At 45.7% G+C, this 15283-nt stretch overlaps 1 protein-coding gene across 3 annotated transcripts; it reads right to left on the reverse strand.

Moving 5' to 3' along the window:
- Positions 1-423: 423 nt before the first annotated feature.
- On the reverse strand, positions 424-14892 carry LOC133150859 (bromodomain-containing protein 4-like). 3 transcript variants are annotated; one of them, XM_061273439.1, is made up of 22 exons: positions 14749-14892; positions 12661-12784; positions 12228-12468; positions 12056-12148; positions 11110-11247; positions 10792-10924; positions 10416-10720; positions 9194-9565; positions 8910-9038; positions 8506-8730; positions 7401-7609; positions 6926-7026; positions 6567-6824; positions 6237-6332; positions 5752-6165; positions 5051-5632; positions 4867-4970; positions 4675-4789; positions 4268-4401; positions 3983-4173; positions 3554-3797; positions 424-3479 (listed from the first exon to the last, which is right to left on the reverse strand). In XM_061273439.1, exons 3-22 carry the CDS (start codon positions 12354-12356, stop codon positions 3411-3413), a joined length of 4041 nt encoding a protein of 1346 aa, XP_061129423.1. In that variant the 5' UTR covers positions 12357-12468; positions 12661-12784; positions 14749-14892; the 3' UTR covers positions 424-3410. The 3 variants fall into 3 exon arrangements, with proteins under 3 accessions (XP_061129423.1, XP_061129421.1, XP_061129422.1); XM_061273437.1 differs by having other exon boundaries at positions 4867-4985; XM_061273438.1 differs by lacking the exon at positions 14749-14892 and adding an exon at positions 12892-14742 and having other exon boundaries at positions 4867-4985.
- Between the last annotated feature and the right edge of the window lie 391 nt (positions 14893-15283).

Below are 15283 nucleotides of genomic sequence, written 5' to 3' on the forward strand. Positions count from 1 at the left end.
CCGCCTCCTTCGCCTCCTTCAAGAGGGGGATGTATCTTGGCCGGTGCTCTAGCTCCGCCTACAAAAGGCGCCTCATTGGCTGAGCGCGATGCCGACCACCAATGATATGTTGACCTTGGATTGAGTGACAGTTGGTGGTTGGCGGGCTCTACTAAAGCGAATTATTGAAGTCGATGCAAAGTGAAAATATGTTATGAAAAACCTTGAGGAAAAAAAAAATAGCTTTAGTAAAATAAATAAATAAATAAATAAATAGGAAAAAAAGCTTGAAATCTGAACAATCATCAGTGTACACTTTGAAAAGCCCACTTCAAACTACATCTATTTTTTTTTTCAACCTACACAATTATATATGTTTAAGCCAATCACAATAAAATAGTGAAAAGGTAGGCATAGTTATATGAGACAGAAACCACACAATAGTTTCTAGTGTTTGTTTTAATATAAAAAAAATAAAAATGTTCGTGTCAGGGCTAATACTGTCATGACAACAATGATGGTAAAAGAAGAGGAAATACCAGAATGACAACAGATGTGAAGTGAGTGAGAAGAACCGGGGGTGTGGGGGGTTGTGGGTGTCGGTGGGGAAAATGCAGTTATGTTTCCTGTTTACAAAAAAAGTGCAAAACATGACAGCCGCAATACGTGCCGTGTGTACATGAGTGTAGAATGGTATTTACACTTGTTTCTCTGTGCGGTCGCCACGGCAACAGAAGATGCAGAGCTTTGGACACCCAACTGGTATCCTTCATTTGGCAGATGAGGCTCATCAATAGAGGTGGGAATTGAACTTAGAGAGCACTAAAAATGACTTATTGGTTATTGCTGAAAAAAGAAGGGCTCCATTTGAAACTTTAACGCGCTATTGTTTCAACATGAGCTACATCAGTAGTTCCAAGTTGGAGTCGAAGTCATTCCACGGTCCCGTAGCTGGCAGCAATGAGCGATACAAACTAACTGATCTTTGTTCATTTTGAAATATGAGCAGACTTCTACCAAGCAAAGATATGTAACCCTTAGGTTAGATTGACACTTGAAAGGATACCATGGATTAATTTGTGTGTTTAAAACTGCCACTCGAGTACTTTTGGAGATTGAGAAGCGGCAGGGGTCCGATGAAAGCCAAATGACTTGAGAGTGTGTGTTCATTTTATTGTTGTTATTTTATGTGCTCTTAAGCAATGTGTGACTCATATGTTGTGTGCAAATATGAGTTTGAGGATCGCATGCGGAATTCCTTTAATGTCATCTGGAATCGATTTTAGGGAGGGTCTTGATTGACTTAGATGCCCCCCCCCCCTCTCCCCCAGAGCACTTCCTAATGACATCGCCGGGAAGAGTGCAACGCTTGCGAGCAGATTGTGCGTAAACCCCCCGCATACTTTCCACTCTTTCAAGATGACATCACACACATCCTGAGACTCTTGAATGGATGCAGACCTCGTGTGGTTGATGGATCAATGTTGATGAGCATTCCAATGCGAGAGCTGTGTCAAAATAGGTTGCCATCACAAACACATTTTTACTTTTTGGATCGACACTGTCAGAGAGATGTTGATTGAACAGTACAGTGAGATACCTATTGAATTTATTCCGTGACCATGCTTGGAACTCAAAACACACTTTGACCACCCACCCTCCCCTAAAAAAAATACTTGGGGTTAAGAAAAACTCTTGTTGAATACTGCACTTTATAATATATTTAAATGGAGGACGACACTTAAGGGCCGATTATCCGCTCCACAGATTTGAATGGCCTAAAAAGATCAAATACATAATAAATATATGGTTTTGGGTAGCCTAAAATGTGTACTACAGTATGAAGTTATTAATGTGAATATTATTGTGAGAGGGATGCTTCAATCTAAATTTACTGTGCCACTTTGTGAGAAGATAATGGTGTGTATCTGGTTGGCGTTCCTTTTATGCTTCCACTACAATTAGATGTAATAGATCATATAAAACAACCCACCATATATATGAATGTTGACACAGCTGAGCAATAAGTAAAGAGAATATTTGTACGCAATGACGTAATATTTTCCGCAACAGCGCACCCACCGGATTGAGGCGATCACCACAGTAACTATTAAACCAATAGAGATGACAAAAACCCCAAACACTATTTTGTTTTGTTTTTTTTAAAAATATTACTTTAATACTTTTCTTAAAAAAAGTCCATAGACTGAAGATTAATCTATTGACGTCAATGCCTCACTTGTCAACATACTAACATGATGGTTCTGGATAAAATGAATCAGCTGGAAAGGGGGGGGGGGGGGCATATGAAGGGTAGAACTGACAAAAAAGTCCAACAACAAGCAAGTAAGAAAAGGTGGAGGTGGTGGCGGGATTAATTGGTTAGAATGTTGAAAACACTCATAAGTGTGCGGTCCGGAAAGCCGAATCACAACGGAAACGCTTCAGAAAAAGAAAAACCTACAAAGAGTTTCATGAGTAGGCGGGTGAAACGACTTAAAAAGCCTTTGACGTTAGCGTGACAGAAAACGAATGGGAAGTGGGTGTAAAAGAGCCAAAGTGCAAGAAGACGAGCAAAAAAAAAATGCTGCGCAAATATTTGGATTCCTAAAAGGGGTAGAGGGGGTCAGAAAAAAAATCAAATTAAATCAAACCTTTCTTAAAAAGTGAAAGAGTGTGAATGTATGTGAATTTCAGAACTCAACAGTTTGGGCATAGAATGTGCCCATGGTGGGAGGAACGAAAAAATAAAAATGGCAATGGCATCATTTTTTTTTTTTCTTTACAGAAAATTCTACAAAATAAAAGCACTCAAGCTTGCCCCCCCCCCCCCCCCGCACGCACTGCAAACACAAACCCAACTCCTCCTACGTTTTTACGTTCCCTTGTCTTTGTATAGAATATATATTTACGTATCTATTTCGATATAATATGTCAGAATTTGTAGGGCGTGGTCAAAGACAATACAGGCCAGAGCGCTATGGCAGAGAGGACACACTCGAGGCTTCTGGGGTTGTGGGTGAGGGGGGGGGGCTGTGCCGCTGTGTCCTGAGAAAACTAGCCCAACAAGTTCGAGGCCATCTCGGAATAACACAATTAAAAGAGCAGGGACCGTCAAAAGTCCGTGCACCTTTTTAAACATTCTATTTCTTTGATTTAAATCATTTCCTTAACCCTCGACCATCACTCTAGCCTTTTAAAGGACTCTTTTTTTTTTTTTTGGAACTCCATTTTCTCAGCCAACTATACATATCACGTCAGACACCAAAACGTATCTGCGTTCTGAGGGAAAAATATGGCGTAAAATAGGGGACAAGTACCATGTAGTCCATGTACGGAGGTTCATGTGGTAATGGGGGCACGTATATGAGCTCATGGCGTCAGTGTGTGTGCATGCGTAGGTCCTTCTCACACCTCGCTGCTCTTTCCACTCAGAAGAGATTCTCTTCAAAAATGGCCATCAAGTCGCTCTGGAAGTTAATGTCAATGGTGTCAGCCATCTGCATAAGAGAAGAGATCATGGCTTAGAAGGTATATTTGACTAAATGTTTTCTTGTCCATGATGGTTACTTACCGCCTCCCTCCTCCGCCTCTCCTGCTCACGACGGCGCGCCATCTCCCTCTGCTGGTCGAGGGCGTTTTGCACGGCCGAGGAAGTCGGGGAGGGCGCCGGAGGTGGGATGGGAGGAGGCTGCGGAGAGTGAGTAGGCGGGGTGGAAGCCGGGGGCGTGGGGGCGAGGGGCGACGGCTGCTGCTCTTGCCGTCGCCGGGTGTCTTCCGGCGCCCGGCGAGCATGCTCCACGCTGTCGTCGTCGTGGCTGTGGAACAACACGATGAGCAAGAGCGACCGTGACCAACGTTACCCCGCAGGACACATTGCGCCCGCTCCATTATGTAAAAAATTATATATGACAGCTGTGTGGTTTTTCACTTAAAAAATGTGAGCCTTGGGGCTCAATATATTTTGGGCACCACTGGTCTCCAGTGGCATGCCGTGACCTACCGCAGTTTCACCTGCTCCCTCCTGGCCTGTTGCGCTTGAGCCTTCAGTTGCCTCTCTCGTTCCTCCTTCTCCCTGGCCGCCCGTCGGAACTGCTCAAAACTGTCGCTGGACGAGCGGACGGCTGACGCCGGCGTTGACTGAGACCTCTGGGAGAAACTGGCCCAGGAGCCCATGTTCTTTAACTTCACATCCTGGAATATATATATATATTTTTCAAGATATTAGTTGGTATATGAATTAAACTATTCATTAAAAAAAGTGCGTTCATCATGCTGCCGGACATACCGGCGTCCTTTTGGACGCTGTGGGCGTTTTGGGCTCTTGCTTGACTTTGGTGTCCTGCTGAGGGCAGGCTTGCACCAGGGAGTCTGGGAGGCGGGAACTGGGACGAGAAGCATCCAATGACTTGCCTTCTAATCCTGACGGAGGCAAATGAGGAAAACAACAAGCCAAGATGTGATTGACATTCGATCGAATGTTTTCGTCGAGAGATAATCGTGAGCAAAAAAACACGCATGAGTATTATCGGATTTCCGAAAACAGCGTCTGCTTAATGGCCCTCTCGGACTACACGGCTTTCTTTTTTTTGGTCATTCGTCACCGTGCTGATGATTGGCTATGACATTGAGAATTGGAGGGAAGAATCATTTCAACAAAAACTCGCCACTTAAGATCGAAAGTGCTGCACTTACTATTTTTGCTGTCGTGTTTTTGCGAGTCAAGGCGCATGGCGGGGCTGAACGGGGGCGGAGTTAGCACTGGCGAGGGGGGAGCTTTCTCCTCTTTTACCAAGTCAGAACTTTGGTCCTAAAGAAGACAAAACCACACACGCGCAGTAAGCTTAGTCCTAAAGCATTTTTAGGGCCAGTGAAGCAATGACGGACGTTTTTCTCGATTTGTGAGGGGGACTGTTGTCCGGTCGTCTGGAACTGAGGCATCAAGGGGCAGTGCATCATGAGTGGCGAGGGACTGTCACGCCGCAGGCAACCTGCAAGAGCAGCCGCTATTGACAATGTGAATTCAACTGAACGCTGACTGAATGTGAATTAAAACTACTGTCCATCTTACCAGTAGAAAACTGTTCGGCCTTGAAGCGTGGCGAGGGCTGCTGCTGCTGCTGCTGCAGTTGTTGTAGCTTCTGCTGAAGGCTCACCCCCTTATGCTGCTGCACCGCTGCGGCCAGAGCGTGCGGGTAGGACTGCTGCGTGTGGCCGTGGGCCGTGCCGTGACGATGCATGGTCGTGGGGGCGGACGTCATCGCGGCTTGCATCGATGCTCCCAGCTGAGCCGACGACTGCAGCGGTTGAATCAGGCCGGACGTGCGCGGTTGAAAAGACTGCAGAAAGCTTTGCATTTGGCTGAGGGACGGCGTATCCGCGCTGGTGGGTGCGGCTTCCTCGTCGTCTTCCAGTAGGGCCTGGGGTGGCTGAGCGGAGAGCGTGCCCAGGATGCCGTGCGATGGCGGCGAAGGTACGCGGGGCCGTGAAGCGGGCTGTGGGGGAAGGGGGGCGGAAAGGGAGCTCTGGAGCTGAGGTGACGGCGTGGGGAGAGAGAGGAGCGAGGAGGGGGGCGGGTGAGAGTTCTTGAGAGGAAGCGGTGCTGCGTGGCTGCTAGGTCGTGCTGGCTGCTGGGGAAGTGCGCTATGGATGGCTGGAAATAAAGGAAAGAATAAGGAGAACGTATAAAGACGTTCAGATCCGAGATCCGGTGCAAGAGCTGAACAGTCATCCGTGCGTTCATCGCATCCCTAACTGCAAAATGGCACTGACCTGGTGAGGGTGTGATGGGACGTTGGTTCAGGAAGAGGTGCGTCTCAGGAGGTGCGGGTCCAACAGGCGCGGTGGCATTGAGGAGGCCAGGTGTGAGCGGCGGACAAACAGCTGTGATGACTGGGCCAGGCTCGCAGTTGGGCTGAGTTAGGTGAGGGTTCATAAAGTGGGTCAAGGGGTCAAAGGCGGGGCTTAACAGCTGGGAAGATTCCAAAGCAGGGACAGGGGCGGTGGGGGCAGGGACGGGGACCGACACAGGGACAGGGGGCGGAGCGACGTATGGGAATTTGGATTGGACCATTTGAGGCTGCGGCGTGCAGGGGCCAGTAACGGTGGTGATGGGCTGCCGCTGCTGCTGTGTCCTCTTGGCGTCCTTGTTGGACAGAGTCTTCTGCTGCTTGGGAACCAGCCCCGCTAAACAGAAATAGTCCGTTTGAAAAGCATTTCAACAAAAGAATAAAACTGGATCATATTTATTTTGGTACCATTGTCAGAGTCTTCACTATCAGAGGAGTCACTGGAGCCCGAAGATGAAGATCCCGTCTTCAACTTTGTGACGTTTGTCATTTCCAGGGGCTTTTCTACAGCATACCAATCATTTCATTTATTCAAAAAAAAAAACAGTATTATACCCTCAGACACTTAAAACAGTGCATTTTAGAGTGACCTTTTAATGATGGCACATGTTGTGGGCAGCTTGCAGCACATTGTGGTCACACAAGCTACTGTTTTTTTCTTCTCTCATTTTATCTTAAGAATCCGTGGCTGGTGTCGGCAGCCTCCACATTAAATAAAAATTTTTTAAAAAAGCCTACCTGAGGACTTCTTTTTCCTCTTGAGGCAGCTCGATACGTATTTTTCCAGCTCCCGGAGCGTGGAGGGCTTCAGCGTCTCAAAGTCGATCTCGATCTCGTCCGGGTTGGAGTTTTTCATGGAGGGCTCTCGGGTCTGGATTATGTGCACAACTCTGCCCAGCTTGTCGCCGGGCAACTTGTTGATGTCGAGACTCAGCTGGCGCTTCTCTTCGTACGACATGGGTTTGCCTCCGACGGCCGGCGCGCTCCCGAACAAGTCTGGTGAGGGCACGGAGCTTTTTTTGTAGTCAATTTCCACAGATTCATCCGCTTCGTTCAACCACAACGGAAATTTCCGAACGGTGAGCTAGCATGCATACCCATGTCATCTTCTGCTTCGAGGGAGGCTGACGGGACGAGAGGCGTTGGGGCGCTCTGAGGGGCCACCGCGGGACGACTGTTTTTGATGCCTTCTTTCTTACTGCGATTCATAAACGCATCAGATGATTAGACAATGCATCATTTGCCTTTGAAATGTGTTCATAAGCGTGTCATAAGGGAATAAGTCACAATGTGTAATAAGACAAGTCTGGCTATTTTCTATAAATATGAAAAAAATAAAATAAATAATAAATAATAAATAAATAATTTATAAATAATAAAAAATAAATAAAAATAAATAAAAAAAAGAAGTCAAGCCAACCAAAATAAATTGTGGCCAAAGTATGGTAGGGGAAAAAGAAACCGTTTAGAGATTTCTTATGCCATTTCCAGTCAATTCTATAATTCACTGATCACTCCGATTCTCAATCATCAAAACTGACTGCTATCCACTGTGCTGTCAAAACTACCGACCTAGGCTTCTTCCTCTCCTTCTTGGAGATGAGCGACTCTTTGCCGTTTTTGCTCTTCTTGGAAAGGTGAAGCATGGCAGGCTCGGCGAGTTCCTCCGCTCCCATTTTCTTCTTGTGCTTTTCCTTCTCCTTTTTCTCCCTCTCTTTCTTTTTGGGCTTGCAGACCTGAGGCTGAGAGAGCGCGGCCAGTTGCTCGTGTACGGCTTTGAGCTGCAGAAAACACAATGAAATGTGGTTGGAAAAAAAAAATCATAAGGCACAGCCTCACAAACCCAATCCTAAAATTGTTTCTCGAACCCAGTGTAGTGGCAAATGCACTTTCTTGTGTTTTTTTGAAATAATTCATTTGGAAAATGTACATGTCTGAATAGGAATCGCACCAAACAAAGAAAAAATGAAGTCCGCTTGTTTGGGACTTTATTATTTATTCATCACTCTTACTATTGATTGTTTGAATTTTTGCCTTCTTGTTTTTATATTGTGTCGCGTACTTGTATGTCTATCGTGTTATGTGTCTCGTCACCGTGGGATAGAGAAAAACGTAATTTCGGTCTCTTTGTGTGTTGTGACGTGGAGAGATTGACAATAAAGCTGACTTTGACTTTGACTTTGACTTGACTTTAAAGGACTTTTCTGGTCTGAATACACCCCAAGTCTGTTTTTTGCCCAGATCAAACAAGCGGACTAAAGGACTTTTCTGACTAAAGGACTTCAGGTCTGACTACACCCTTGATTTCTTTTTGTTTGGTGCTGTTTCTATTCAGACTATACTATTTGCAAGCAAAGTATATTTTGTAAACACATGCACGCTTGTGACGATCCATTGGACAGCAACGACCAGGGCGGTAACACAGCACAAACCCGGAAATGGAGGATGCGAGTCAGGTCGGAATAAACCCTTGAACAATACTGAAGAAATAAATGACACTTGCGTTGTACCACCAACTCTTCAGAAATGTAAGGTGTGCGATACGGTAAACGATAATTGAATGAAATCATTTGAATATTTTTGGCGCTTTATTTTTAACGGTTGTTAGTTCAGTAATTGGAAAGCCAAATTGTTTTTGAGGTGTGAAAAGATTTTTTTTTAAAAACACCGCTTTAACCTGTTCCTGTAAGACAGCCAATCGCTGCTGCTTCTCTTGATCAGGGTCTCCCGCTGACGACTCGGATTCAGACACACTGGAACTGCTGTCTTCTGAGATAAGGGGTGGGGGTGGTGGCGCTTGGCGAGTGGATAGCGCAGGGTGAAGGACAGACGATGGCGTGGGAACCGGGGTCGCCTCCTCGGGCTCGTCAGGCATCTTGGCAAAACGCATCTCAAAAACATCCTGTGAGGAGGTGCAAGGGGACACAATAAGTATTGAGTCAATCCACAAATTCGATATGTGAAGTTACTTTTTTGGGAATAGAAGCTGTAGCTCGTTCGGATCAACACTTGGGCTTACTACAATTTAGTACTCGGAGAGATAAGTCTATTTTGAGAATAAGCAAACGACAAAAGGCATACCTGGAGTTTGCGTGCCATTGCCACCACATCGTGGCCCGGCGGGTTATATTTGTAACAGTTGGAGAACATCAATCGGACATCTGCTGCAAACTCTCGGGGGTCTCTGTATTGCCGGTTGTCCAGCTTTTTCTAAAAGAAGCAAACAAAATATCGTTTAAAGGACAATTAGTTAGGAAGCTGCAGATGCGAGACAGTACAAAATGGCGCTGATATACATACAAATGATTTATTTAGGGTGTAAAATATCATTTTTAGGGGAGAGTACATTTTTTGTCACAAATTACCTTAATGGTGCTTAGGTCCATGGGATGCTTGATGATGTCATGATAATCATGAAGGCCAAGAGCTTTAGCATCAACGGGGAGGTGAAAGGGCCAAGCGTAGGCAAAGTGCTTCTTGGACAGCATCTCTTTGACCAGGAAGGCGCAGGAATGCATCTGATCTTGACGTTTGGGCGTCAACATGCCTCCTGTCTCCAAACCACCAACCAGTTGGTGCTGGGAGTCAGGCTGCGACGGATCTCTCTTGGGCTGTTTGGATGGGCGAACGGTCTCGCGACGCGGTCGAGTTTCCGCCAAGACGGGAGATGATTCGCTGAGCTGGTCGTTGGCAGTAGGCGTTGTTGTGTCCGCTTTCCTCTTCTGGCTCTTCCGTTGCTGTTGGATCATCACAAGATGTCAAAGGACGCAAACAAAAAGACAGCATGTCAGCTTTTTACTGACTCTCCTTTAAAAAAACTATTTCGAGTAATATACTGTTAACTATAACGCTAGGAACATAAAAAAAAAAAAAAGACTTGAAAAGCACATTTAATGTGTGAAGTGGGTGCAACAATTATTCGACAACTGAGCCATGATCAAATTATTGAAAAAGCATTTTAATAATCATAATCTTGACTGGCTGTTACCGGAGCCCTGAGCATGTGACATAATTTTCAGTCGACTGCGAATGACAAAATGCACTTTTAAAGGTGTTAATTACACATGAAGAAAAAAAATTAAAAAAAAGAAATCATCAAATTCACTATAGACAAAATGTTAACTTTTTACTGTTGAAAAGACAAAATAGCTTTAGTATCCCTTTAAGGGGTAAAATCGGCATGAATCCTCGGTAGCCCGATCCTGCCGGCGCGTGATGGTAGTTAGCGACGTAGTGACGACGAGAGGGAACTTGGCATGTTTGATGGCGAACTTGCCAAAACGTTTCATTTGGATACAGAAGATGATGGATTTGCATCTTAGTATTGATTAACAATGTGAGTACAATACAGTACATGCTTAAATAGTACAACGGAACTGACTGACTTCCTCCTGTGTCATTTTTTTTTTTTTTACACCCTAAGTCATGGCATGCATGCGTCCTATAATGAGGTCCGTTCATATGTGTGGATTACGTACAGAAAAGTCCCCGGAAATGAGCGTGCGCCTTTAAACTCGACGCGCCTTACGGTGCGGAAAATACGCTATATCATATTTATTTTAAGGCCATATTGCTCTGGTAAGGTACCTTGATGAGAGCGGGAGTGCTCTGCATCACCGGGCTAGGATGGAGGCCTGGGTGCGCGGCGGCCGAGGCTGGAGGGGCCACAGCGGTCATGCCCTGGGGCAGGATGCCTGAGAGTGGGTACGGCGGTCCTAGATGGGGGGCGTGGGCTGCGGGTGTAGGAGGCACACGTGGGGGCTGGGCCAGCACAGGCGGGGTTGACGAGGCGTGGGTTTGCGGGAGCCTGGAAGGGGACGAGAAGCCTCGCGTGTGCGGGGTGCTGGATGGGGAGGATAGTTCTTGGCTTGATTCGGACATGCTGATGGGAGCTGAAATCAAGATACAAATGAGCAATGACGAGAAGATCCCAGGTTAAGACCGAGTCCGGCTACGACCCTACCAGGCTCTCGCTTGATGCCGCGGCGTCCCTTGGCGACCACGGCGATTTCCGTCTCTTCCTGTGGCATCTGTGTGATCGTCTGGAGGAAGAGCTTCTCCAAGGCCTTTGCCATCAACACGATGTCATCGTTGGGCTGCGTGAAGCAATGCACAGTTACCATTTTCCGCCTTATTCTCGACCCCCTGAATTCGTGTCCGTACTTGAGTTTCTCTGTAACGCTCATGAATTGTTTACCGTTGATGATTCTATCCTTGAGGGCCATGTGTTAACTATCGCTAAATGGTTACACCCCCTAACAAACGGTTCCGAGATACTGACCTTGTTGTAGATGTAGCAATTAGTGAACATGGTATTGAAGTCATGAATACACTCCTGGGCATTTTTGTAGTAGTGGTTCTCCAGGCGCTTTCTTATTGTACCCATGTCCATTGGGGTTTTGATGATTTTATTGTAGTCCTAGAACCATGGGACAAAGGAAGAAGAGTGTGAAGGCTCTCTCGTTTTCTGGCGGCTACGAATAACACAATGTGCTTGGTGGAATTTGATCTTAATTCACTGGATATCCCACAGGAAGACTTGAGCTCAGTTCGATTCTCATCTTTCTAGGTCACGGTCTTCAATTGAATGACCGCTTGTGGTGGTGTCACTGCTTGTTTCACAGTGATTATATAGACACTGCAACATGATGTACTTTTGACGTCAGTGTCTAAGAGTTTAAAAAAAAATCTGAAAAGTGACGCATCAGCGTGACGTCATACAAGAGCTGATTTGTCTTTTGCCTCATGACACCACAGAAGATTGGTACCGATGTCAAAAAGGAAGTAAAAGTGTGATGTCAACCACAAACTGGATAGGACCTGATTGCGTCGTGGGAAACACGGACGCTTGGTAGACTATGGATATAAAAGCGCTTTTTAGCACGAAGCACAAGATCTTGCAGTGGCATTTTTAGCAATCCTCCTTTCACCAGTGTACACCATTCATCAAATGGTGAGTACATTTCCATTTTTAAAATCGCCCAGCACTTCTAATTACGCTTGTAATTGAAAACCAGAAAAGAAAAAAAAAAAAAACAATGTCATAAGAACAGTTATATGGTGACGGTCTGACTCTAGGATGAATTAAAAATATTTCTAATGGGCAAAATAAGTTTTGAAACACTCTGATCAACCGGAATGTATTGTGTCCCATTGTACTTTGAACACCCGCCTACCACCGGGCAATTGGAAGTACGCGGCTTCATCGAGAAAAACGTGCCACTCACGGGTAAGTTGAGTTTGACGACATCCACGGGAGCATGAAAGGGCCACGCAAACTGGTGCTTCCATAATGTCTTCAGTACCACTTTGAGCAGGTACTGAAAAGAGAAAGTTGTCGCTGTCTGACCCCAGTCGTCACAATAATAATCAATAACGGGCTCTGTCGCTCTTACACACCTGGAGCTGGTTGGTCTGTCGTTTGGGTCTGGTGGAATTCCCTATTTTGGAAGGTGCCGGGTTCAGGATGTGAGGCTGCGGGGCCGAAGGAGGGTTGTGGCTGCTGCCTGGCTCCAGTCCGTCCCCCATCGCAGTGGTGGTCGGCAGCGGCCGAGCCGTCAGTTTAGGCAGATTGGACCTGGCAGGGGCAGGTGGGACCGAGGGGTTCCCCCTCAGGCCATTCCACTCCTCGCTTGACTCTCTGTTCCGACAGTAGTTAAGAGCTTCAAGTAGTCCCTCTCTCATTTTTCCAGCATTATATAGCATAATATATTTTTATAAAAATAAAAAGGTGCCACTGTTGCATACTGAGAATATGTGGACAGACAATTCATGATGATGAAGGTACATCTGTCCCAAAATGAACGCTATGTCATTGTTTCAAGAGACTTACATGTTTGTCGCCGTCTCGCCGTTAAATTGCTCAGTCGTTCATAGTGCGGTCGACAAGGGGGGGGGCGGCGACGCTCTCTGGGGGGTGCAAACCGCAACACGGTGAGGGAGAACTGCACGTCACCCTGACAGAAGAGCAAAGGGGAACAAGTAAAAATAAATAAAAATGAATAGCTGTTAATTGCAGCGGAAGGGGAGAAGTCACAAGTGCATTTCAGTACGATAAACTCACCTGCCTGGTCATTTTGTTGTTTTGTATTGTACATTTTTTTATGACAGGACTGAAAATACACAGCCAATCACCTGTTCCTTAATCTAAATGTCGAGCATAACTAAAGCTATTCACTAGTACTCTTTCTGTAAGGTCCTCAGAATCCACCCGGCTCCATCTGAATAAAGCCCCAGAGTATATAACGTTGCCAATCGACTTGACGGCAAACAGCAGCATGACGGAATATTCCAGTTGAGGTCCAGAAGGCAAGCGAGGCTCCTTGCCTACTTGTCAGGTTGATGCGGAGAAAGATCCTGATTGCTATCGGCAGTGATGGGAGTTAATAGCTGATTGGCCGGTAACGGGCTACTTATTAAAATGTATGATACATTAAGCGCCCAAGTAAATATTAAGAGCCGTTGGAGATACAAGTTGTCTTGAGACAAGGGCTGGCGGAATGATGACCTGTGTCTATAAATGACATAGATAGTTTGAAATGACAAATTTAAAACTACTACCTTAACTCACATGGCGTGTTGTAAACACGAGTGACGTCATACATGCCTTGTTCACGCTTTTCACTAGGGAAAGGAGACTTCAAAGTTTTCCTCCATCTGTAATAGCTTCAAGTCAAGTTTATTTATATAGTCTCAATGGTGGGACTTGATCACTAACTCCACTAATAGCAACGACTCATCATATATATTTCCAATCTTGGGAGCAGATATAGCGTGTATCATTTTCAAAACTGCATAATTTCACCTAACCTTTTGCCCCCGCCCCCCCAAATTCAATACAATTATACAGAGGCGGGGGTACTGTGTTAGTGACGTCACAATGTGTATTATTTTGTCTTTTCTGTCAGGATGAGGTGATGTTCTCTCTCCTTGGAATCCCACAGTTTATCAATCCTTGGTTTGTTTTGGATAACATGACGTCAGAGCTCACCCATTTTGTCCTTTAGTTACAATGGCACCGCATGATTACATCGTCGATGCAGACTCGAAGACAATAATTTCAGTCTTAAAATAGTATTTCCCTTTCAACTGAAAGGCACATATATTTCAGTATTCAACAACCTTTGTGATGTTCATCAAAGAGCATCGAAGCGAATTTTACCTACGTAGGAACTGTTAGCAATTAAACTACTGTGCTCTTGACAGTCGTCTTAAAACAACTAAGGGGAATATTAGGGAATTAACGCAATAATGTTTCCGTGTGAGCTACCAGGAGCTTAAAAAAAAAAAGCAAGACAGCATTCATTTGCCCCCCACCCGAAAAGGGATCGTGCTAGCTGCTACACGCTGTTTAAGCTAACCTTCCATGACTAGCACGTCGCCATGTTTCACCAGTAAGTGTCAACTTCGCACGTAAACGGCCTTTCAGAATACAAACTAAATGGCTCGGGGATTCACGAAAACGAGTTACGTCACGCTGAACATGCCCCCACTCCACTATGGCGCCTCAGCTACGCAGTCTGGGGCACGTAAATTCTGTTATGAATATGGCCTACGGGGGCTACAAACAAACAGCTCGAGCGGGGCTAGCTGCTTTAGCACGAGTGTGAGCTAACGTGCAGTCAGTGTGACCGAGCACTGTCTACAATACCACAAAAGCCATCTGACCCTTGTATTACATAAAGAAAGGAGCCGAGAAACAACATGCGCCATATGTAGCATTAGCCAAATAATCAATCGCGCGTGTGTGGACCGAACCGGTGCAAGGCCCTGCGCGGAGACAGCTCAAGCCGAGGTTCACTCTTGACAGCGGGCGGAAAAACACCACTAATATAGGGCCTTAACGCATTTTAACCGGACCCCGCCGGCATCCCACCCTTGCTCTCTACGTCGGTGTCAACCGAGCGAGCACAATTCATACCTGGCTGATTAGGTTGTCAGCGCTGGGAGGACCTTCCTCGCCCCAAATCCAGAACAAACAGTCCCCTTTCGACGTCGATGACGTCAGACGCACGACGGCCGTGCGGTACCCGGGAAGGACGCGGCTGTCAGTGTCAGGCGAAACTCCGCCCCTATCCTCGGACATATTACGCAATCCTGATGGAAATGAAAAAAAAAAAATGCTTATTTAAAAAAAAAAATTTCTTTAAATGTATTGCGTGATAAAATATTGCTTTCAGCGGTAATCCTAGTTTAAATGGCACCATGAGCACCCCCCCCCCTTTTAATCCTTCTTGCCGGCATTACGTTCAACACGCACAACACCCCAATGAAAAACACTAGTCTCCTTTATATTTCTCCTTAAAATATATTTACGTTGTCAATATAAATGAGGAAAAAAAGCAGCAAAGATTGATTGCAAATTAGGAAATAAGCACAAGTAAAAGCATAAGCAATAATAACACTTAATTGGAGGGAACATGGAGAACCTGATAGAACCTGTCTGAAGCTTTGAA

The sequence above is a fragment of the Syngnathus typhle genome, linkage group LG3, assembly GCF_033458585.1.
Source record: "Syngnathus typhle isolate RoL2023-S1 ecotype Sweden linkage group LG3, RoL_Styp_1.0, whole genome shotgun sequence".
Classification (NCBI taxonomy): Eukaryota; Metazoa; Chordata; class Actinopteri; order Syngnathiformes; family Syngnathidae; genus Syngnathus; species Syngnathus typhle.

Excerpts from the sequence above, each read along its gene's own strand:
- LOC133150859 (XM_061273437.1), bottom strand. The coding sequence starts at position 12,356 with ATGGGGGACGGACTGGAGCCAGGCAGCAGCCACAACCCTCCTTCGGCC. Across the intron at positions 11,248-12,055 it reads TCGTCAAACTCAACTTACCC|GACTACAATAAAATCATCAA; the intron begins GTGAGTGGCACG and ends CCATGGTTCTAG. Across the intron at positions 4,174-4,267 it reads CAGCGTCCAAAAGGACGCCG|GATGTGAAGTTAAAGAACAT; the intron begins GTATGTCCGGCA and ends TATATATTCCAG.